Below are 23,570 nucleotides of genomic sequence, written 5' to 3' on the forward strand. Positions count from 1 at the left end.
CTAGAGATTGGACGATGCTCCTACCGTATGCCCTCTTTAGAGCTAGGAATACCCCTTCCCTTAAGGGCCTTACCCCTTTTGAACTACTCTTTGGTTGTGCTCCCCCAGTTAAGGACCTAGCTTTCCAGAAAGGGGAAATCATGCCTTCCTTCCTATCTGACAGACTGCGAGCCTTGGCGGTGGTCCAGCACACCCTGTGGAAACAGTTGTCTGCTGCGTACCAGCCCAGTGGAGATGGTCCTGCCCACCGGTTCCATGTAGGGGACTTCGTGTACGTCCGCCGGCACCAGCATCAGACCCTAGAACCTCGGTGGAAGGGTCCCTATCAAGTCCTGTTGACCACCCCGACGGCAGTTAAAGTTGACGGAGTTGCTGCGTGGATTCATGGCTCCCACCTTAAGCCAGCGCCTGCTCCAGATGTGGATTTGGACTGGACTGTGGAACGGACTGACAATCCCCTCAAGCTTCGGATCCGATGTGGAAATCAGCCGAACTAATCCGCACCAACCTGTGAGCCAAACATGGCAAGTACTGTCGGGGGCAGGGGATGTGGTTTGGGAGAAAACCGGTAGGCACCCTCTTTAGACTTGGTGGCCTGCCCTGGAACCCGACCTCTGCCACATGCTGGCAGGAGCAGAAGACTTTGACATCCCAACCACTGACCCGGCAAACCCAAGTGAACCAGAAGTGTGCACCCAAAGTGGACGCTGCCCCTGTTCGCGTTACCCGGCAGGGTGCCGAGACCCGAGGGCCCGGGCGGCCCTGACAAAGAGACCGTTTTATGTGTGTCCGAGGGACGGGAGAAGCAGGTCGCTAGCGCGCTCTTGTGGGCAGCATGAAAGTTACTATTGTAAGTCATGGGGATGTGAAACTACAGGAGACGCTTGGTGGAAGCCGAGCTCATCCTGGGATCTGATCCAGGTAAAGAGGGAGACAGGTGGGAATGAACCCCCACTCTCTCAAGATTACTGCCGGAGCACACCTAGGACAGTCACGACCCTATGGTATGGGTCGGGACCTTGTACAGAGTTTGCCTGCAACCCCTTGAACATCACTTTCACCCAGGCAGGAAAAGCATCAAGGGATTGGATAAAAGGTAGACTGTGGGGCCTGAGGGTGTATCACCAGACGGCCTATGATCCAGGAGTCCTATTCAAAATCAAGTTAATAATAAACGCCAACCCTCAGCCGATAGGCCCTAATAAAGTATTACAGGACCAGAAAGCTCCTCCTCCTAAAACAAATAATAAACGGGTACCCCCAAGGCAAATACCCCCATCTAACTCAACCCGCCAGAACCCCTCCATCTTCCCGCTGACCACACCGGCTGTCACGAATCCCACTCTCCCAGGGTCAGGAAAACGGTTGATAGACCTAATCGAAGGGGGATACCAAGCCCTCAACTCTACTCAGCCCAACCTTACTGAATCCTGCTGGATTTGCCTCCAAGCAAGCCCCCCATACTATGAAGGGATAGCTGTTAATGGGAGTTTCACCTATAACACCTCCAAGAGCTGCGACTGGGGAACAAAGCATATGCTAACCTTACCTGAAGTGACTGGTTTAGGAACATGCCTAGGACACTCCCAAGTGCTGGGAAGCAAGCTCTGTGCACGTACAGTGAGTGTGTCCTCTTCTGACACATCCCAGTACATAATCCCCTCATCAGGTTTATACTGGGCATGCAATACTGGGATCACACCGTGTGTCTCAATTGCTAGCTTTAGCCAATCTAAGGATTTTTGTGTGTTAGTCCGGATTTACCCAAGGTTAGTTTATTATTCAACAGAAGAATTTGAAGGACATTTTCTGGGCAGAACTCGGTTCACACGAGAACCTGTCAGTGTCACCCTGGCTGTTCTATTAGGAGCAGGTATATTGGCGGGGGTCGGGACTGGAACTACAGCTTTGATTGAGGGCCCTAGACAGCTAGGGATTTTAGAAGCCGCAATACAGCAAGATCTAAGGGCAATAGAAACATCCATAACTGCTCTGGAAAGGTCCTTAACCTCCCTGTCAGAGGTAGTCTTGCAGAACAGACGCGGCCTAGACTTACTATTTTTAAAAGAAGGAGGACTTTGTGCCGCCCTAAAAGAAAACTGTTGTTTCTATACTGACCACACAGGGGTGGTAAGGGAATCCATGACAAAACTCAGAGAGAGACTAGATGCAAGGGAAAGGTCCATACGCGGCTCCCAGAGCTGGTTTGAGGAATGGTATGAAAAATCACCCTGGATGACCGCCCTGCTCTCAGCCCTCACGGGGCCCCTGATTGTCCTGCTCCTAGTACTAATGATTGGACCATGTGTCCTGAATCGGATTTCAGGCTTTGTTCGGTCCCAAGTAGATGGGGTTAAAATGATGGTCCTGAGACAAAGGTATCAGCCTATACCAGAGACCGACCTTTAGGATTAAAGGTCAGTACAAGGAGAGGAGGGAATGTAAAGACTCCATTTTAGGCTCTATCCCAGTAGAGAAATGTATTTCTGCTTAGTGGAAAATATTCCTGCTTAGCTCGTACAGAAGGCTTCCATGTTGTAAAGCTAGCTCACAGCTCTTGGAAAAACAAGCCGGATGGCTGAACTCCGAGAGACCCTCACTCCCCAATCCATGTGTAGTCCAGCCGGATGGCTGAACTCTGAGCGACCCTCACTCCCCAAGCCATGTGAGCCAGCCGGATGGCTGAACTCTGAGCGACCCCACTCCCCAATCCATGTGTAGTCCAGCCGGATGGCTGAACTCTGAGCGACCCCACTCCCCAATCCATGTGTAGTCCATCCGGATGGCTGAACTCTGAGCGACCCCACTCCCCAACCCATGCGAAACTGCCCTATAACAAGCCTGCGAGCTTGAGCTTCGGGGTCTTCAGTCCCAAGCTTGACTGATTGACCCGTGTGCACGCATAAAATAAACTGTTTCTGTGTGACCCGATATCGGAGTGAAGCTTCTGGTTTCAGCGCCGACTCTAACACTCCTGCCTCCTCCACCTCCCAAGTGCTGGGATTTACAGATAAGGGCCACAATGCCAGAACTCCAACTTAACTCATTTAGGTACTTGAAAATATAACCAAAATTCATGGACAAAGTGGAATTTGGGGGCTGCAGCTGTGGTGGGTATTGTGTTCCCTGAAATATTGTATGTTCCCCGAAATAAACATATCTGGGGTCAGAAAACAGACAGCCACTAGAACAGAGCCAGAAATGGTGGCTAGAAAATGGGAAGAGTAAGCCATAACAGAAGTTGGGCGGTGGTGGTACACACCTTTAATCCCAGCACTTGGGAGGCAGAGCTAGCCAGATCTCTGAGTTCAAGGCCACTTTAGAAACAGCTAAACCTGGTGACCCACGCCTTTAATCCCAGGGAGTGGGGGCAGAAAGAAAAAGGTATATAAGGTGTGAGGACCAGGAACTAAAAAGGAAAAAGCATGTAGTTAGTTAAGCTTCGGAGCAACACAGTTCAGCTGAGATTCATGTGGAGGAGGACTCAGAAGCTTCCAGTCTGAGGAAACAGGACCAGCTGAGGAACTGGCAAGGTGAGGAAGCTGTGGCTTGTTCTGTGTCTCTGATCTTTCTGCATTCACCCCAATAACTGGCCTCGGGTTTGAGTTTTATTAACAAGTACCTTTAAAATTCCTACTACATGCAGTTCTCTTCATTACTTTGCCATATGTTTCTAACACCTGGACCCTATAACTCCCTGAAATTAATAGATATTTTCCCAGTGACTGCCCAAGAAGAATTTAGAGGTATACACTTACTTTGCTTCCCTTCTGGAGAGAGAACCAAGGCCAGGTTGTCCCTGCTATGTGCCTGGCATGTATTTAGACAGCAATTACTGCTCAGAGCTCTGAAATGCTTTGATTACCTCAAGATGCCATGCTAGAGGAGTATGTTAACAAGAAAAACTGGAATATCAGATAGTTTACATTGCAGGAACTAATCTTTTAGAATAGAAATCACATTCCTGAATTCTTGTAGAATGTATGAGTTCTGTTTTTAAAATGGGAGTCAAGGGTTTCCTAAAGAGATAAGCTCAAACAAAACCAACCAACCAAAACAACAACAACAACAACAAAAATTCAAATAAGTTTGTATCTCTATTTAAAATCCTACAATAGTTACCCATTACATCAAAAGAAAAATAAATCGATGTTTTCTTTTTTCCTCTGATCTCCAGCCACTATGGTATGGCTCTTCCTCAAAGACTCTAGATATGCTTAGGAATGCTTCATCAGCTATCTTCCTTAGAACTTTCCAGTTTCCCAACTTCGTTGATTTTTTTTTTTCTTGAACAGGGTCTCCTGGTTGGCCAGAAACTTGCTACTTAGACCAAGCTATTCTAGAACTCACAGTTATCCATGGGCCTCTCCAGTGTTGGGGTCAAATGTGTGATCCACTATGGCTGGCTGATTGGTTAATTAATACTGTGTCAAAAAAAAGAAAAATGCCTGTAATCCCAGCACTCGGGAGGCAGAGGCAGGTGGATCTCTGTGAGTTCAAGGCCAGCCTGGTCTACAGAGCGAGCTCCAGGACAGGCTCCAAAGCTACAAAGAAACCCTGTCTCAGAAAAAAAACAAAACAAAACAAAAACAAAAAAGTACTCAGGTGCTTGCATATGATCAGAAAGAGGCAGAACAACCTGCCAAGGACTATGTGGCTCAGTTAGAGGGCTAGTATCTGCACACAGAGCTCTCTGACTCAGAAATCTCAACTTTTTTTTTTAGTACACTACATTAGCAATGGTGTATGACATGCAGTAATATTTCCCAGGTCAATACCATGTAATCATTACTTAATGCTTTTGAATCTTCTAATAATATGTTTACTAAGAATTTAGTGCTCTCTGTAAGTCAAAGACACAAAAGTAAAAAGATATAAAATATGCAACTCAATCCCTGGTTTTCAATTAGGTGCTTCTTCCCAGAGGGGGAAAAGAATCACAACCTAGAAAAAAACCCCAAGAAACTCAGACTAAATATAGCCATCAGATACTCTTTAACTTTTCACATTTGTGTGGAAATGTGTGATTTTCTTTGTGCTTCAAAATATTACTTCAAGCTACAATTTCTTTTCTTCCCATATGATATTTACCATGAGATTAAAAAATTATTTCCTCTCAATTGTATATAAAACATTATTGGGCCAAGTGTGGGAGTGCAGGCCTTTAATCCCAGCAAAGGCCAAATATCTCGGTGAGTTCAATGCCAGTCTGGCCTACACAGCAAGTTCCGGGCCAGCCAGGGCTGCATAGTGTGATCTTGTTTAAAAAACAAAACAAAACAAACTCCTACCATTCTGTTTCAACCTTAACTTTTCATGGCTTGCGAAGGATACACTGCTCTAAAATGACAGAAAATTCCTTATCACTTCAGATTATCCATTAAGTCTATAAAATCCTTCAAAAACTTTACCCCCAATATCTGTTAAACATTCATTCTCAAGCCAGAGACATTTTTAGTTATAGTAACATTTTAAACCACACCATTCTTGCTGTTAGCTCAGGCTTTTGTGTTGCATTGATTTTTGATGGATCTCAGCTGTGGATGCCTTGTTGTGCTGGTTCTGGCATCCACCATTCTTAGCGGCTTCTGGAGCTTTTGAAACCATTCAGACTGCCTATTTTGCAGTCTACTAGGACACTATCTTCTGTGTCTCTGGTTCTTTCACCATATACATTAAACATAGATTCACACTCAATATTTATACTTTTTACAAATTCACATATAACATATTAACATCTACTTATTTATACTTATGGAAACTATAGAACTACTTAGCAAATAGTTTTCTTATTTACTTCTTATTTTCATCTTTTACAACTAGAATTTTTACTTAGTTACTTCTTATATTTAAACTTACATTTACAAATTATTATTTAAACTTACATTTACAAGTAGCATCTTTACTTCTTACAAGCTTATTACTATATGTCTTAAGACTACCTTAGATACTTCTTGCAAGCTTATATTCTTAAAGGAACTCTATAGATCTTTACAAACTTATATAGGGCTACCATTAGCAAATATCTAACTTAGCAAACACCTAAAGATTTCTTAACACAGATCTAACAAGACAGAATAATTTCTACAAACTCACATCTTATTTTCATCTTTTTCTGCTTCTTACTCTTAATTATTATCACATCTCTATTAGAAAGATTCTCTTAACTAGACAGGAAGTACATACATCAGAAACACTAATCAAGCCACTTTCATTCTGGTTCCTTTATAGGAAGGTCACTGGAGCTGGAAGGTCATTGGAGCTGGGTTTCCTTAATTCCACTCTCTTTACCAAATGCTCTGGTAACCACTGGGCTTCATTTTCCTCTTGTGAAAAAACACAAACATGTACTCGACCCCATATTAACACAGGATCGGGACCCTTCCATAATCTTGAGCGGGGATCTTTCATTTCACTTGAGCAAAAGTTGTTTGGGTGCCACTGTGCCAAAATCTATCTGCAACAGACAGCTCACGGACATCCATATTCAAAAAGTTCTGAACAAAAAGAGCATGACTGAATGCATTATGTGGCAATTGAATTTCTTCCTTTTATATTTATTTTTTGAAGTTGTATTTTAAGACTGCTATGAGCCCTTTCTACAATACCTTGTCCCTGAGGATTATAAGGAATACCTGTTATGTATGATTTCCCACTGGGTACAAAATTATTGAAATGCCTTACTATATCCAGAACCATTACCAGTTTTAATAATTTTTGGTATACCCATATATGAAAAACACTTCAAGCAGTGCATAATTACATGTTATGTAGCTTCCCCAGTCTGTGCACTAGCCATTAAAAATCCAGAATAACTATCAATGGTCACATGTACATATTTTAATTTGCCAAATTCTGCAATATGATTAGGAAGACCTCGAGGGTTTACCCCTAAGTGAGGGACAGGAAAATATTTTGGATATACCCCCATGTCATTTAATATTTGACAAGCAGTTTCTTTGGTAAAATTGAATTGCTTTCTTAAGCTTTTGCTATTTTGATGATGAAGAGCATGTGACTGTTGAGCCATTTCCCCTTGGGATAATGCTACTATCTTTGTTAATTTATCAGCTATTGCATTACCCTCAGCTAAAGGACCAGGAAGATTGGAGTAAGCTCTAATATGGCCCACAAAGCATGGCAGCTTTCTTTTGTGAATAGCGTCTTGAATTTGTTGAAACATTGTAGATATAAATAAGAAACAGAGCTAAATGCAGAGGTAATAGCCCAAGAGGTAAGAGCAATAGCTAACAGCTAAAAACCTTACCCTTCACTGCCGCTGCTGTCCTTCCCTTCAGACACTTCCTGTGTCTGTGTGTGTGTGTGTGTGTGTGTGTGTGTGTGTGTGTGTGTGTGTCCCCGTCCTTTTTATTGACTTTCTGTTCTGCCTTCTCATTGGTTGTAAGCCCAACCACATGACCTCCTCGTCACGGCCTGTCTGTACAGACCTCCAGGTCTTCTATGGTTGGTATTGAGATTAAAGGCATGTATCTGCAGGCTGGCTGTATCCTTGAACACACAGAGATCCGCCTAGCTCTGCCTCCCAAGTGCTGGGATTAAAGGCATGTGTCACCACCACCCGGCTTCTGCTATGGCTTGCTATTAGCTCTGACCCCCAGGCAACTTTATTTATTAACATACAAGTAAAATCACATTTCAGTACAAATAAAATATCACCATAAAACATTTTGACTTGATTGTTGCTAGTTCCAATATTTGCACCAAAACTGTTACTATTCAAAGGAGTCAAGAACATAGATGTTCTTTCATGAAACATATCCTTCATTAGCTTACTTTGAGAAAAAGCATTTTCAGGATTTAGTATTTTCATTTCATTAGCTTTAACTCATTAGAAGCTGTGATATTTAGCATTGATTTCTTATAAGGAACTTTAGGTGAAGCAACTCTTTTTGTTTTGTTTTGTTTTTTGAGACAGGGTTTCTCTGTAGCTTTGGAGCCTGTCCTGGACTAGCTCTATAGACCAGGCTGGCCTCGAACTCAGAGATCCACCTGCCTCTGCCTCCCGAGTGCTGGGATTACAGGCGAGCACCACCACTGCCAGGCGCAACTCTTTTTTTTTTTTTTTTTTTTTTTTTTTTTTAAAGACAGCTTTTCTGAAGTTTGTTTCCAGTCTATATAAAGTGGTCATTTCTTTTTGAATGCCTGTTTCCTTGTCTCCTTATTAGCTTTGCAAAGTAATCATTCATTGCTGGCTGTTTGTTCAAAAGGCAAAGAACTTCTTTATTTTCCCATAAGTTTCTTCATATCTAAAACAATGTTCAGTTTATGGACTGCTTTCTCTTGTTTTCTTAAGGATTTTAAAGTGGTTTGTTTGCTTTTGTTATCCTACTAGTGTAAAAACTTCACACAGCTATTAGGGTAGATAAGGCATTTTACCAATGGAGCCCCAAACCGCAAAGCTCCTAGTTCCTTATCCTTTCAATTTTTCACTGGAACTGATATTTAACAAACTCTTAGTCGATTTTCCTCCTTCTTATTCTTTTAAAAGCTGTATTTTAAGTTTACCATGAATGTATTTTCGAGGTGACAAAAGTGTTTCAGGGCAATTTCACTATTTTTAGCGGAAAAACTACCTTTCCCCGAATGCATTTTCCTTATATCAGTCCCTTGTTCCAAGCTAGCTTTCGGACTTCATTTCCCATTATTCTTTTTGGGCCTGAGAGTCAATTGGCTCTCTTTTACCAGACTTGCTTACAAATTCTTGCCCAGGAGGTTTGAACCAAGTTTTTTGCTTTTGCAATGGGAGATATGAGCAAGCATTTTACATTTTCAGCTATGGGACATTGGGAGATTTCTGGTCTCTCCTCAGCTGGCTTCAACAGGTGTTTCTCTTTCATTTGACACTGGCCCTGGATCGTTAGCACTCATTGAGGCTGGCATTCCTGATAGCAGCTTTCCTCGGGGCTTGTGTTTGCCTTAGCCAGTCAGTGAAAAACAAAAACATTTACAATAGAGCTTTTCCATAGCTCCTTCAGAGATTTTTCTCCCACTGATCTTTATCTCATTTTGCTTGTTTCTTCCCTACCCCCCCCCCCCCCCCCCCCCCCCCCCCCGCCAGATGCAGAACTTCAGATATCTTCTGCTGCTCTGTTCCTCTACTGCCTTTGGAGATAGGGGTTTTCTTCTCCCCCCAATTCTGCCTCAAATTCTAGCAGCTTTTTAAGATCATGCATTTTCTGGGGAGGATTATGTCCCTTCATGTTTCTTCAGAGTCTTTCTCCCAAACAGTTCCCAGTTTGGTCTCAATTTATCTCCTCTGCCCCAGAAACATTTCCAAATACCACAGTGACAGTTTTTGGTGTTTTTTTTTTTTTGTTTTGTTTTGTTTTGTTTTTTTTTTTTTTTTTTGCTACTGAAGGTAAGGGCTTTAGTCTGTTTCTGTTTTCGGGGGCCTTGTGAGGTTTGTGTTCATAAATCAAGCTTAGCAAGGGAGGTTTTCAATATCTCTAAACTCCCATTAGGACAGGTGTTTTTCCCTCGGGCCTTTCACCTGACCCAGTCCCTTAGTGGGTTGCATTTCTTTGTCCAGGTGCTCTAGGACAGAGGTTATGCCAGAGGCAGTCACCCCTTAGGGCTACACTCCCTCATCTCACTGAGAGTCAGTTGAAACTAAGTTTTTCTCAAAGAGATGCTTTCTCTGACAGAGAAGAAAGCTTTACTCCTGGATAGTTCTCCGGTTTGCCCTGGCTGGGCTCTTTCCCCAGACAGCGTTCTGGCTCAGCAGCACAACTGCTTCAGACACAGTTCAGCTTTACTGTTTTCCCAGAAAGGTCCTTTCTCTGATAGGAAAGCTTTTCTCAGATTTCTTTTTGCAGCTGTCAACCTATCAACCCAGGACTTGTAGGAAAGCCGGCAATAATGCTGTTCCCACCGGCTTTAGCTTTGTTTGTTCATTAGCAATCTTCCCCTGGGTCCTGCACCTTCCTGCCTCAGCTCTATGCTCCAGGAAGTTTACAACCGCAGGAACCCTAGTATCCCCGAAATGCACTCCAACTCAGAGCCACTGGCCAGTTGCCTCTGGGTTTTTTGGTCAGAATCAAGGATACAATGCTAACAGAGTTTGCATTGCTTCAGGGGATCTTTGTGTTATGGCAACTAGGAGCACCTTTTCATTGATGCTCAAAACAAAACCCTTGATGCCTCAGCTCAGCTGCAACTGAAAGGCTTGGCTCTTTTGATTTCCTAGTAAAGAGTTTCCTGCCATATTGGGCTCTTTGTGGCTCTTTACCCTTACTCTCCCAAGCATTTCTCTCAGAGAACTGTCTTTTAGTAGCTTGAAGAGACAGAGCTTAGAAGAAAGGTTTTTGGGACTCCATCCCTCCTGTATTGCAGGGAGGATTTTTTTGTTTTGTTTTTTGTTTTGTTTTGTTGCTGTTGTTGTTGTTGTTTGTTTTTCAAGACAGGGTTTCTCTGTGTAGCTTTGCACCTTTTCCTGGAACTCACTTGGTAGACCAGGCTGGCCTTGAACTCACAGAGATCCACCACTGGGCTAAATCCCCAACCCCCAGGATTTTTAAAGCTTGAAAGACAGAACTTGAGAGGTTTTGCTGTCTTAAGAGGTTTGTTTCCCTTAGAGCTAATCACAGGTGATTCCCATTCTAATTTTTGTCCTTATGAGAAAATTAAAGGCTTTAGTTTTTAAGTTTTTTAAGAGAGCTTTTGAGAAAGATTAAGGCTTTTTAGAGATTTTTCCCCCAAGTTTTCCAAGAAAAGCTTTATAGTTTAAGAGAAAGATTCTCCCCCTCCCCCCCAGGACAGAGAAAGACCAACTTTTCCCAAACCTTCTGAACTTTAAACTTTTTGGCTTCTCACACACACACACACACACACACACACACACACACACACACACACACTTTTGCCTCAGGGAGAAATCACTTTCTCCTGCCACTTGGACTTAGTATTTTAGCTGTCCTCAGGCCAAAAGCTTCCATGGGAAACTTTTTTATTCCGGATAAGCTCAAAGAAGAGCTTTTTTACTACCCATAAAGCTCAAAGATAGATTTTTCCCTCAATTTGCTTTCATAGCTCCCTAAGTCAGGAAATTGAGTTGTTCTGTCTAGTTGCTTTTAGTCATCTTAATTTTTTTCTACACAATCTTACATTTCTAAGTTTTTACTATGCTATATTACTACACTATACCTTATACTTATTTTTCAGATAAAAATTGAGAAAGGGATAGAAGATAGAACATTTTGACAGAAGAGAATTTTGCGCTGCAGCATTGGACATCCTTCTGGTCCATTTTTCCTTTTCTCTCGAGAATAAAACCCTTGCCCCTTAGTAATATATATTCCATAACACTTGGCATGCCCCTTTTTCTACTGGCATGGCTGACTCAGCAATTTTGTCAAAAGCTGTACAATAAAACTATTATTTTCCTTTATCTTTAGTTCCTATTACTTTGTCTTTGGTCCTTGTTCATTTGTCTTTAGTTCCCCCCCCCCTTTTCTTCTTTCTTTTTTTTTTAAGTCCCTCAAAAAAAAGTTTTCTTGAGTGCAGCAGCAGGAAATATGTTAGATAGAAGGATTTAGAATGTGGAGATAAACAGATAGAAAATAAAAAGCCTCAAGAGGGCCTGAAAACTATTCCAAAGAGTCCTGAATGTCTCTGTCCCAGGGTATTTATAGAGACACCAAGGGGTGGAGCAAAAGACCTCCCCTGGGCACAGCCGAGTGCAGACCATCTCAGACACCTGCACTCAGGCCTGTGGTCCCAATCATCCTCTCTATGCAGACCTGCTGGGTAAAGCCATGAGAAACCTGAAAACAGGCTCCCACGGGTAGCCTAATTACCTACAAGTGTATCTATACTTAGTTGCTGCTCAATATACAGTTGTCAAATGAACCAGTGTTAAAACTACATTAGGTGTCAAGAACTGTTTTTGGTGTTTTGTTTTGTTTTGAATTTTTCAAGACAGGGTTTCTCTGTGTACCTTTGGTGCCTGTTTTGGATCTCATTCTGTAAACCAGGCTGGCCTAGAACTCACAGAGATCCGCCTGGCTCTGCCTCCTGAGAGTTGGGATTAAAGGAGTGTGCCACCACCCCCTAGGCCAAGAACTGTTCTTGACACTGGGATACGACAAAAACCAAATAAAGTAAAAACAACAATAACAACAACAACTCTTCCTGCTCTCTAGTCAGTAGCCTATTTTCCAGTCTAGGCTCCACCTTTGTTGTTTCCTTTGATATTTGGGCCAAGTAACGTGCAAGCTTTGCACTCCTATCAGTCTTACAAGAATTAAAGAGGAAAAACAGCGCACCAGTATTTGTACAGAATTTAGCATAAGTGCTTTAATTTTTTTTTTTTCCTTTTCTTCCAAGACGGAGAATTGGGGGTGTGAAATCTGTTTCACACGTCTAGGTCAGGTCTTCACTAGCCCTGGAAAGTCGGCAACAGTTATCCTAACTTTAACTGAAGATACTGGCAGGGTGCTTTACAGGGAAGGAATGAGAGCCAGGGAATACCTAGTCTAAGTAATCTTCCCTGGGAAAATCTTCATCTGGTTTCCTGGAGGTGAAGAGCTGGAGAGGAGGAGCATTCGGTTTCACTAAAACTACAAATCCCAGCACGCCCCACGGCAGACAGCTACGGGTCCCAGCAGGTTTCGTCAACAGGACCCCCACCCCCACCCCACCCCACCCCCACCCCACCCCCACCCCACCCCAACCCCCACCCCCACCCCACCCCACCCCTACCCCCACCCCCGAGTTCTCTTAGAGACCCGGTGTTCCGTCTGAGAGGGCGCGGGGCGTGTCACCGCGCGGAAAGAAGCGAGTTAGGCTTCGACGTCGCTGCGCAGACGCCACTCACGGGTCGGACGTGACGTAAGGAGGGTTCCGGCTTCGGCCTCCGCCGCTGCCTCCGGCACTACAGCTGCTGCTGCTGCCGTCGTCGCGTCTCGTTCTTCCTAAAATGGCGCCGCTAGATCTGGACAAGTATGTGGAGATAGCGCGGCAGTGCAAGTACCTTCCCGAGAACGACCTGAAGGTGAGCCGGGCCGGAGGCCGTCCTGTTTGCGAGGCAAGCCCCTTCCGGCTTTAGGGCGCCAGCCAGTCTGCCCTCCTCCCTCGGCCGGACCCCTACCAGGCACCGGTCTTGGCGCGGCGGAGGGGCTCCGCGGTGTAAGGCGACCGGGTCCGACGCGGCGAGACGCCGAGAACCAGGGCAGCCCGAGTTCCCTGAATGCTGGAGCGGCTCCCTGAGGGGAGATCCCAGGGATGTGCGACCCCCTGGCTCCCTGAGGACTCCGAGCCCTAGCAGCTTTGCATAAAGACTCACTCTTACACGCTGGGTTTCCCGGAGACGGAGCCCGGCCGAGCCCCAGCGGGCAGTGCTCTGGGGATGGGGTCCTCCCAGCAGAGGTGACAGGAGCTGCTGTCTGCTCCAGGGACGCGGGTGGCCGCAGTGTGTTTTAAGGCCCTGAGAGGTGGGAAGCCGGTGGGCGGGATCGATGTGACAGTAATAGGAGTGTGTCAAGTCGCCTCTGCTTCACCACTCCCCTAAATTGCTTCTTAGGCGTGTTAGCGTTCTTCTGATGATTCGGATGTGGGTCCCAGTTCTTAGTACGTTGTTGAGCTATTTAAGTGAAGAAGCGATCGCTTATCAAGAAGTTCAAATGCTTTTATGATCAGCGAGCTATTCCTGTATTCCCAAAGTGTCGTATTCTTGGTTTTCCAAGGAAGTCTCAGTTCAAGTTAAGAGCGTTAAAGGAATGAATGTAAAGGAGGCAGGCCGTTCGTGTACCACTGTCTTTAAACGCATTTTGCTTTTGCTAAAGCTAGTGCTTAGGTCCCCGTTGGTGTTTATCCGATGGTTGCTATTGAAGTTTTGTTCCATTAACTTTGATTTGATGTGTAATAAGTGCATAAACCCTCCATCATTTGAATTCTTTAATGCTGTTTTTGTAATTTTAAGTCAGAGGCTTAAAACTATTTTTTTCAAGAAAAAATATCATTTTGTTAATGAGTTATATTTCTCCTAGGCAAGGTTTTGCTCAGTGTGTGTTTTCTTGTTTCATTTGGTACATGAAGTTGATCAGTCAACAAGTATGCAAAAATGTTTAAGACCACATGTGTTGTTTGTAAGAAAGTACCTAACTTGTACTTACATATTGATGTTATGTGTTACATGGTTGGTATTCATATTCAGCCACATGCATCTTTCAGTCATTTGTCTTTTCTTTCTGCTTGGTAATTTTCTTGGTTTTGTTTTCTTTCTGAGATAGGATTTTAAGATAGATATCTCAGTGGTTAAGAGCATCACTGGCTGCTCTTTAGAGGACCTGGAAATTCTATTCCCAGCAAGGACATGGCGGTTTGTAACCTTCAGTAACTCCATTTCAAAGGATGTGGTGCCCTCTTCTGGCTTCTACAGGCACCAGGCACACACCTGTTTCATAGACATACATGCAGGCAAAAGTCATACACATAAAATAAAAATAAATCTTAAAAACAAAAGCTCATGGTGGCCTCCAGCCCACTATGTACCTGAGGATGACCTTGAATTCCTGATCCTTTTGCTTCCCTTCCCAAATGCTGCAACCTAAACTATCATGGCTGGCTGCTCTGTTCTTTTTCTTTCCTTTAAAAAAAATTAAATAAATTTTTATTTTTAAGATTTATTTTTAATTTGTGTTTGTGGAAGTGGGGAAGAGTATGTGCACATGGTGCCTTTGGAGGTCAGAGGCATCAGGTCACCCTGAAGCTGGAGTTACAGGCAATTGTGAGCCACCGGTGTAGGTGAGGGAAACTGAACTCTGGTCCTCTGTACAATCTTAAGTGCTGAGCCATCTCTAAAGTTCTTAGTGCTTTGCAGACATGCACACACGCACGCACGCACACATGCACGCACGATATATAGCCCAAGCTTGCCTTGAACTCCTGGTGCTGCTTCTACCTTAATAGTAGTTTGCTTTATTTTATTATGGTGTGAGGGTTGAAAAGATTTGTTATTTTTATTTATGTATTTGTATGTGTACCTGTGTGAATTTATGTGCACCATGTGTGTGCTGGTGCTAGAAATCAAACCTGAGTCCTCTGCAAGAGAAGTAAGTTCTTTTAATGGCTGGGCCATTTCTCCTATTGTGTGACTTATTTGTTTTGTTTATCAAGACAGGGTTTCTCTGTGTAGCCCTAACTGGCCTGGAACTCATTATAGACCAGACTGGCCTGGAACTCAGAGATTCACCATTTGTCTCTATAGGGGTATGCACACATGAATGCAGATACCCTCAGAGGCTAGAGGCATCAGATCTCTGTGGAGCTGCAGTTACAGGTAGCTGTAAGCATCCTGACATGGGTGCTGGGAATAGAACACAGGTCCTTTACAAAAGTAGTATGTGCTCTTTTTAACCACTTCATCATTTCTCTAGCCCCACATGTATCTGTTTCTCACTAGACTTCCACACACTTCCCCTAAGTTTTTTCTTAACTACCAGGAGGAAAAATTTCTAAATTTTCTGTATATCCTTAGAATTCACCCTCCTCTCCTTTCCTGGAAACAGTTTTATCATATTGATTTGCTTGTGCTTCCAGTCTCTGGTATATTTTTTGTTTGCTTGGTTGCTTATTTGTTGAGGTTTTACCCTGTAGTCCAGTCTTGACTGGAACTCAACTATGTAGCCCAGCCTAACCCTGAGCTAGCTGCAGTTGCAATCTTCCTGCCTCAGTCGCCTGAGTGTTGGAATTACAAAGGTATGCCAACATTCCTGACTATCTCGTGTTTATGAAATTCAGTTTTAGTCATTCTTGGTGGCAGATGTGTTTAATCCCAGCATTCAAAAGGAAGAGGCAAGTGGATCTCTTTGAATTTCAGGCCAGCCTGGTCTACATAGTGAGTTCCAGCCCAATGAGGGCTGCACAGTGAAATTCTATCTCAAATATAGATAGATAGATAGATAGATAGATAGAAAGAATGAAAGAAAGAAAGAATAAAAGGGAGAGAAAGAAAGAAAGAAAGAAAGAAAGAAAGAAAGAAAGAAAGAAAGAAAGAAAAACTCAATTTTGTGTTCTTTGGCATAAAGTACAAACTAAAAATAGGTAAGCCAAGGAAATAGTCTAGGGGAGTTTATGTTATGTGTATGAATGTTTTGTCCCGATGTATGTATCTGTATACCTGGTGTCTGAGGGAGTTAGAAGAGGGCTTCTGGAATGAATTTCTGGGTGGATGCAAGCCACCATGTGGGTGCTGGTAATTGAACCTAGGTCCTCTGGAAGAGCAACAGTGCTCTTAATCACTAAGCCATCTCTCCAGCCTTGATTCTTAAAGAAAAAAATTTGTGTAATTTTTATTTATTTTTATTTTATGTATGTGGATATTTTACTTGCATGTATGTCTGTGTACCATATGCATGCAGGGCATGAGAGATTCACTTGGGACTGGAGTTAGAAATGGTTGTGAACTACTATGTGGGTGCTGAGAATTGAAACCAGATCCTCTGGAAGAGCAGCCAGTATTCTTAACTGCTGAGCCATCTCTCCAGCCCCTAGCAGTGTCTTTTTTGAGGTCCTAATGCCAAAATAAAAGATTCTATCAGAGGGAAAAGAGAAATAATTGGGGACACTTAATATTACTGGAAAGATCCTTGTGCTTGCTAGGCAAAACCTCTATCACTAAGGTATAACCGGAGTCCTGTAAATTCTTAACTTTTTTACCCTTAATTTTGGGGAGAAGCTTAATTCTGGAGAGATGACTTGGAGGTTAACAACACCTAGATTCAAAACCAGCACCCACATGGCAACTCACAACCATCAGTAACTCCCCAGAAGATCCAATGACCTCTTCTGGCCTCCTTGGGCCCATGGCGCACAGATATACATTCAGGCAAAACACTCAAACACATAAAATAGAAATGAATAAAATCTCAAAAAAAAAGTATTTTGGGGGGGAAAGGGGCTCTTCAGTTGGTAGAATATTTGCTTAGAATAAATGAAGCACTTGACTTAATCCCCAACAATGAATAAAACCAGAATTGGAGGCAGAGGCAGAAGGTTTAGAACTTCAAGGCCATCCTTATCTATGTAACAAATGTGAGGGTATCCTATGTGTGGTACTTGAGACCCTGTCTCAAAAAAATAAAAAGTGAGGAAGGGTTCTGTAGCTATAATATTGAGATTATCTCCTCCCCCCCTCTCCCCCCCTCTCCCCCCCTCTCCCCCCCCTCTCCCCCCCTCTCCCCCCCTCTCCCCCCCCTCTCCCCTCCCTCTTTTCTTCCTTCCCTCTCTCTTTTTTTTTTAAATAATTTATTTGTATTTTATGTATGTATTTTATGTATTATATGTCTGTGTGGGGGTGTCAGATCTCCTGGAACAGAAATTACAGACAGGTGGGTGCTGGGAATTGAACTCAGGACCTCTGGAAGATCAGCCAGTGCTCTTAACCTCTGAGCCATCTCACCAGCCCTCCCTCTCTCTTCTCTCTTCTCTTCTCTTCCCTCCCCTCCCCTCCCCTCCCCTCCCCTCCCCTCCTCTTCCCTTCCCTTCCCTTCTCTTCTCTTCTCTTCTCTTCTCTTCTCTTCTCTTCTCTCTCTCTCTCTCTCTCTCTCTCTCTCTCTCGGTTTTGGTTTTTTTTTTTTTTTTTTTTTTTTTTTTTTTTGGACAGGGCCTCCCTATGTGGCCCTAGCTAGCCTTGAACTCACAGCAGTTATTCTGTTATTCTGCATCAGCCTTCCTAGTTCTGGGATTACATGTGTGCATCACCTTGTCTGGCCACCATGCCAGGGGCCACATTATGCTTTTTTGTGTAATGCTAGAAGAATATTTTCCAAACCCTTTTTTATTATGTCTGGTGTCTTGTTTGTCTTTTTGGCTTCAGAGTCATATTCTCCTATGTCATCCTAAAATACTCTGTAGTAATTCTGCCTAATATATACATAATGCCTTCAGTTTTATAGTAGCTACATTTCAAACATAGTAAAAAAAAGAGAGAGAGAGATTGGAGAGATAGATGCCATTAAGGGTGTGTGTGTACTGTTCATGTAGACGGCCTGAGCTTGGTTCTCAGCACCTAGGCTGTACTGCTTGCAACCATCTGTTGCAAGGGGATCCAACACTCACTTTGCCTTCCTCAGGAATCTGCGCTTATGTGTGCATACCACTTCTCAACATACTCACACGATTAAAAGTAAAATAAAGCTTAGCCATGATAGTGCATGTCTTCAGTCATAGCACTTGAGGCAGAGGCAGGCATATCTCCTGAGTTCAAGGCTAGCCAGGCCTTGTTTCAACAACACAACCTTGTTTCAAATAAATTAAAATGACAAATTAAAATAAAACATACTTTGGGGCTGGGGAGGTAGATCTGCAGTTCAGAGAGCTTGATGTTATTGCAGAAAGAAGACCTGAGTTTGGTTCCCAACACTTTACCCACAGTGGGTGATTCACAGCTGCCTATCGCTCCAGCTATAAAGAGACCCAACAACTCTTGACTCTTTGGGCACCTGCACTCACATGCACAGACCTATACCATACACATAATTTAGAAATAATAAAAATAAATCTCTTTTAAAAACAGGTGAAATGAATATTTATACCAGTTTCATTATGAGATGTATGTGTGATAGAGAGACAGAGAGACACAGAAACCAGGGCCTTGCACATACCAGAAAAGAACTCTTACTACCAAGTTTATCAATCTATCTTGTTTGTGTGTGTGTGTGTGTGTGTGTGTGTGTGTGTGTGTGTGTGTGTTAAGAAAGGTTTCCAGACTTAGGTTAGTCTTAAACTTTTGGTGTGGCTAATCCTGGCCTTAATTCCCCATATTCCAGTGTCCATCTTTCAAGTGCTGAATTTAGAGGTGTGGAACACCAGGCCTAACTATTTCCTTAAGCCCCTTGTGTCAAGTAGTAAGTCATGGGAGTACCAAGGCTAGTATTTAGATGCATCCCTCTTCTTTTGGACATCTGTCAATATAAAAGAAATTGGAAAGAGAAAGAGATCATTATACATTGTGGCAGGTGCTCTAATAGAAGGCTAAACACGGGGCCTTGAATGTGAGTTTCATTTTCTGTTTTTGAGACTAGGTCTCAACTTACAGCTGGCATTATTTACAGCAGTCTTCCTGCCTCTGCCTCTCTGGTACTGAGATCACAGGTATGCACCTGATTACATCTGTACCCTGTCCCCAAAATGTTTATGAATACTAGAAAAATGTAATTTTTAGATGTTATTAATATATGGCTAACTAAATGGAAAAGTCAACTTGGAGCAAACTATTACGAAGATACATTCTTTTTCTTCTTATTTTTGAAACAGGGTCTCATTATGTGCCATGACTGGCCTGGAACTTGCTAGGTAGCCAAGGCTGGCCTTGATCTCAAGAGAGATCTACTGGCCTCTGCCAAGTGTTGTGATTAAAGGTCTAGGCCTCTATACCTGGCTATAGAGATATACCGTTATATGTGGTAAGAATCTGACAAAATCTTGAAGATGTCTGAGTGGATTTTTCTGATTATTCTGAAGAAATACTATTGAAGGATTTCTTTTTCTTTTTTTGTTTTGTTTTGTTTATTTGTTTGTTTGTTTTTGTTTGTTTGTTTGTTTTTGTTTCTTTTTCTTCCAAGACAGGGTTTCTCTGTGTAGCCCTCAGCTGTCCTGGAACTCACTCTGTAGATCAGGCAGACCTCAAATTCAGAGATCCACCTGCCTCTGCCTTCTAAGTGCTGGGATTACAGGTATATGCCACCACCTGGCCTCTTTGGATTTCTAAAGGGAGGTTTTAGAAATAGTATTCTAGCAACATTGTGGACCTTGGATTGGAATGGGGCATAACTGTCATAAAAACGGGTGTAATGTCAAAGGCCTGTAATACCAGCACCTAGAAGGTAGAGGCAGGAAGGTCACAAGTTCAAGGTCTTCTTCAGCTACATAAAGAACCTGAGCCACATGAGACCCTATCTCCAACAGACAGAAAAGAGCAATATATTTGAGGATCAAGAGGGAACAGGGAGATGGGGCAGAGGATCGAACAGGTGTCCATGTATGTGTGTTTTGCGGAAGAAGTAGAGAAGAGAAATAAGATGTCCTGAGAGCGGGGCCATGACTCTGTTACTGTCTGAGGACTAAGAATGAACTGAATATGACAGGGAGAGGAACGTAATTTGCCCTGAACTTGAGATAAGACAGAGAATCTTTTTTAGATTGTGACCATTTTGAACAGTAAGAGAAACCATGTTTTCCACAAACAAAACACTATAAGCAAAGCTCTGAAGGCTTTGGGAGAAGGGCAGTCTGTGTCTTATCCACAGTGTGCCTGGGCTCTGTGAGGCCACTGCAAGTGCAGTTGCTGAGCTGCAAAGGGTATATACTCAAGTTTCATAGACTTTTCTTTATTTTGTGGGTACTTGGTAGGAACTTACATGCTACTTCTGTTATTTGTTCTGCTTTTTAGTACTAGAGATTGAATCCAGGGGTCCTTGATTGTTAGGCAGTTCTCTGCCACTGAGCTCCTGCTGAATCAAAGAGATAAAAGGCTTAGGGACATTGCTGTCTAAATGCTCATTTGGGTCTGCAGAACCAGCATTCATAGGAAGCAGTTATAATTGTACTCTAGTTAGCATACCTGGGTTGGATGAATAATTAAAGATCCTGCTTAAATAGTTGACATGTCTTCTCCAGACACTCAGCCTTTGAGATTGACAAAGTTTCTTGGTTGACATTCTTTAGTTTATGGTGCAGGGAGTGTGGACAAGTTACTAGTCAGGACTAGCAGTTCAGGAGTCATTACAGACTAGTAGATCCAGCCTCAGTTAGGCATAAATTCTGGCATATTAGAATATGGGAACCATGGAGCCTTTCAGGATTCCACTCAGGATTGTGATCTGTTTCAAAATGTTTATTAAATGATAACTTACAGAAAAGATAGTGGTGTTTTCCAAAGATGTGCTCAATGGAGCAGTAAAATAAAATGAATAAAGGAAAAGCAAGTCAGAAAATAAGGTAAGATGGAGACAGCAGTGAAAATATAAAAGAAAAGCTTCACTGACCAGGTCATTTCCTAAAGGTTAGACACAAGCACTCTAGAAGCTGACTAATTTTAGAACTAAAGGGTTTTTTTGTTGTTGTTGTTTGTTTGTTTGTTTTGGTTTTTCAAGACAGGGTTTCTCTGTATCTTTGGAGCCTGTCCTGGACTAGCCCTGTATACCAGGCTGGCCTCGAACTCACAGAGATCCACCTGCCTCTGCCTCCCGAGTGCTGGGATTATAGGCGTGCACCACCACTGCCCGGCTAATTTTAGAACTAAAGTTTTTAAGATGATAAAAACCAAGAACTACTCAGGAAATCACCCTGATAGAGGGAACAGAGGCATTCCTCTCCTAGGTCCTCCCTAAAGGCTACTATTTGGTCACAGTATCTTGTGTGTCTTGTTTATAATCCACACAGTAACAAGCTCCATAGAGGCTTTAGTTGATAATGAAAACTTGTTACTACAGATTGATTGCATGGTAATAAAATATAATTTGGGGGAGAAAAAAAAAAACAGTGGAAAAGGAGGGTAGTATGATGAGGGTAAAGACTGGGCTTCTTAAACTTTCTCACCCAATAACCCTTTTTTGTCCAAGCTTTATGAAACCCCAGGTATACAGGTCTATAAGTATAGCCGGACATGTTTGTTTGTTTGTTTTTCAAGGCAGGGTTTCTCTGTAGCTTTTGGTGCCTGTCCTGGATCTTGCTCTCTGTAGACCAGGCTGGCCTCAAACTCACAGAGATCCGCCTGGCTCTGCCTACCGAGTGCTGGGATTAAAGGCGTGTGCCACCACTGCCTGGCTAAAAATTACTTTTAAAATTACTTTAAAAGAAGTCCTTGGAAGCCAGGCAGGTGTGGTGGTGTGCATTTTCAATCTCAGCCCTCAGGAATCAGAGGCTGGTGGATCCCTGAGTTTAAGGCCAACCTGGTCTATAGAGCGAGTTCCAGGACAAGCAGAGCTACCCAGAGAAACCCTGTCTCAAAAAACAAAATTACTACTACTAATAATAATAAAATAAGTCCTTTGGTATCCATGTGATTTTATCACTTATTAAAATGGAAGGAAATTTGCATACTAATAAAATGGATGTGCTTGTTTATAAGTCTATAAGTTTACAAGTCTTGGCTGAATATTTGATATTGTAAGACAACATTTTCAGTATTGATGGACATTTTGATTTTATAATCATGAGAACACCACTATATTTTTACATATTACAGAATGACAGAACTGTCTCAGATATGTTGGAAATTCTGCCTTAATCCCAAATCAAAGTTAATTTAGTGACTTTAAAAAATGAAACTAAGGCTGGACGTGGTGGTGTGTGCCCTTAATCTCAGCAGTCAGGAGGCAGAGGCAGGCAGATCTCTTTGAGTTCAAGGCCAGTCTGGTGTACATAGGGTCTTACAGGACAGTCAGGGCTCTAAAATGTTCCTATCTTAAAAAAAAAAAAAAAAAGGAGGAGGAGGAGGAGGAGGAGGAAGATTTGAAACCACTCAAGCAGTGATTTTTGTTTATTCATTATTTTTAATTTTTACTTATTTTTTCTTTCTTTGAGACAAGTTCTCACATAGCCCAGGTTGATCTCCAAATATATAGTTGAGGATCCTTGAAGTCCTCATTCCCTGTCTCTGCCTCCAAGCACTGGGATTATAGGGTGCTGAAGATCAAGCACAGAGCTTTGCATGTGTTTGCAGATACTCTGCCTATGAGCTATATCCTTAGCCCTGCCTTAAGTATATTCTAAACTTTTTGTATTTGCATTTCTTTTTAAAATCTTATATTGTACTGATCACTTCATTCCTTTATCATACTACTTTAATTATAATGGCCTTAGAATATGCTTTAATAGCTGATGTGTCGATAACTTTAATTTCAGTATTATTTTCCAAAACTAGTCTAGTAAGTTTTACAGGGTCCCCCCCCCCCCAACAGATAAAGTTAGTACAGTTTTTAAGTCCTCCTGCAACCCAGTCCTGCCAAGGAAATCACTATGTTAACTAAAATTGTGTTAGACTTCCATATTAATGAAAAGAGGCAAAAGCAGTCTAATGTGTTAAGCAGTGTTTAGCAAGCAATGAACTATTCATAGTTCTATCTTCTGAAATGTGATCTCCCCTAAGAGGTGGTAGAGTGTTGCCCACAGTGAAAAGCACTTTCACTCAGGCTCTCCCTGTTCTGCATTCTTTCTTCTGCAATGTGTTTATGGCTACTTTGCCCAAACATTTACTTATGAAGAACGTTTTTTATTATGTTATTATTATCCTCTGTTTCTCTCTGAAACTCACTGTAAGCTTAAGCTACTTATGAGAGGTCATAGAGTGACGTCAGCAGTGAGACCAAGATCTGACTGCAGTTTGCTGTGCTGTTCTAGACTAAGAACTGTTAGCCAGATAAACTCCATTTACAGACTAGAGGTGCATACATGTTTTAAATGAGAGAGCTACTCTAGACCTAATGCTTTTCTCCAGTAAAAAACACCCCTTTCTGCAGTTAGAACAGAATCCATAGTTATGTTTATAAATCAGATTGTATAAAATTTAAACCAAAAATAATACAGGGTAATCCCAGATATGTGGAAAG

At 42.6% G+C, this 23,570-nt stretch overlaps 1 protein-coding gene across 1 annotated transcript in view; it reads left to right on the forward strand.

The window, feature by feature from the left end:
• Positions 1 to 12,829: 12,829 nt before the first annotated feature.
• Ppp6c (protein phosphatase 6 catalytic subunit) overlaps positions 12,830 to 23,570 on the forward strand; it is a 32,689-nt gene continuing 21,948 nt past the window's right edge. Inside the window, exon 1 of the mRNA XM_036184647.1 lies at positions 12,830 to 13,012. Within this exon, the coding sequence (XP_036040540.1) occupies positions 12,938 to 13,012 (75 nt within the window). The 5' untranslated portion in view covers positions 12,830 to 12,937. The remainder of the gene's footprint in view (positions 13,013 to 23,570) is intronic.

Source organism: Onychomys torridus, chromosome 4 (genome assembly GCF_903995425.1).
Source record: "Onychomys torridus chromosome 4, mOncTor1.1, whole genome shotgun sequence".
Lineage (NCBI taxonomy): Eukaryota > Metazoa > Chordata > Mammalia > Rodentia > Cricetidae > Onychomys > Onychomys torridus.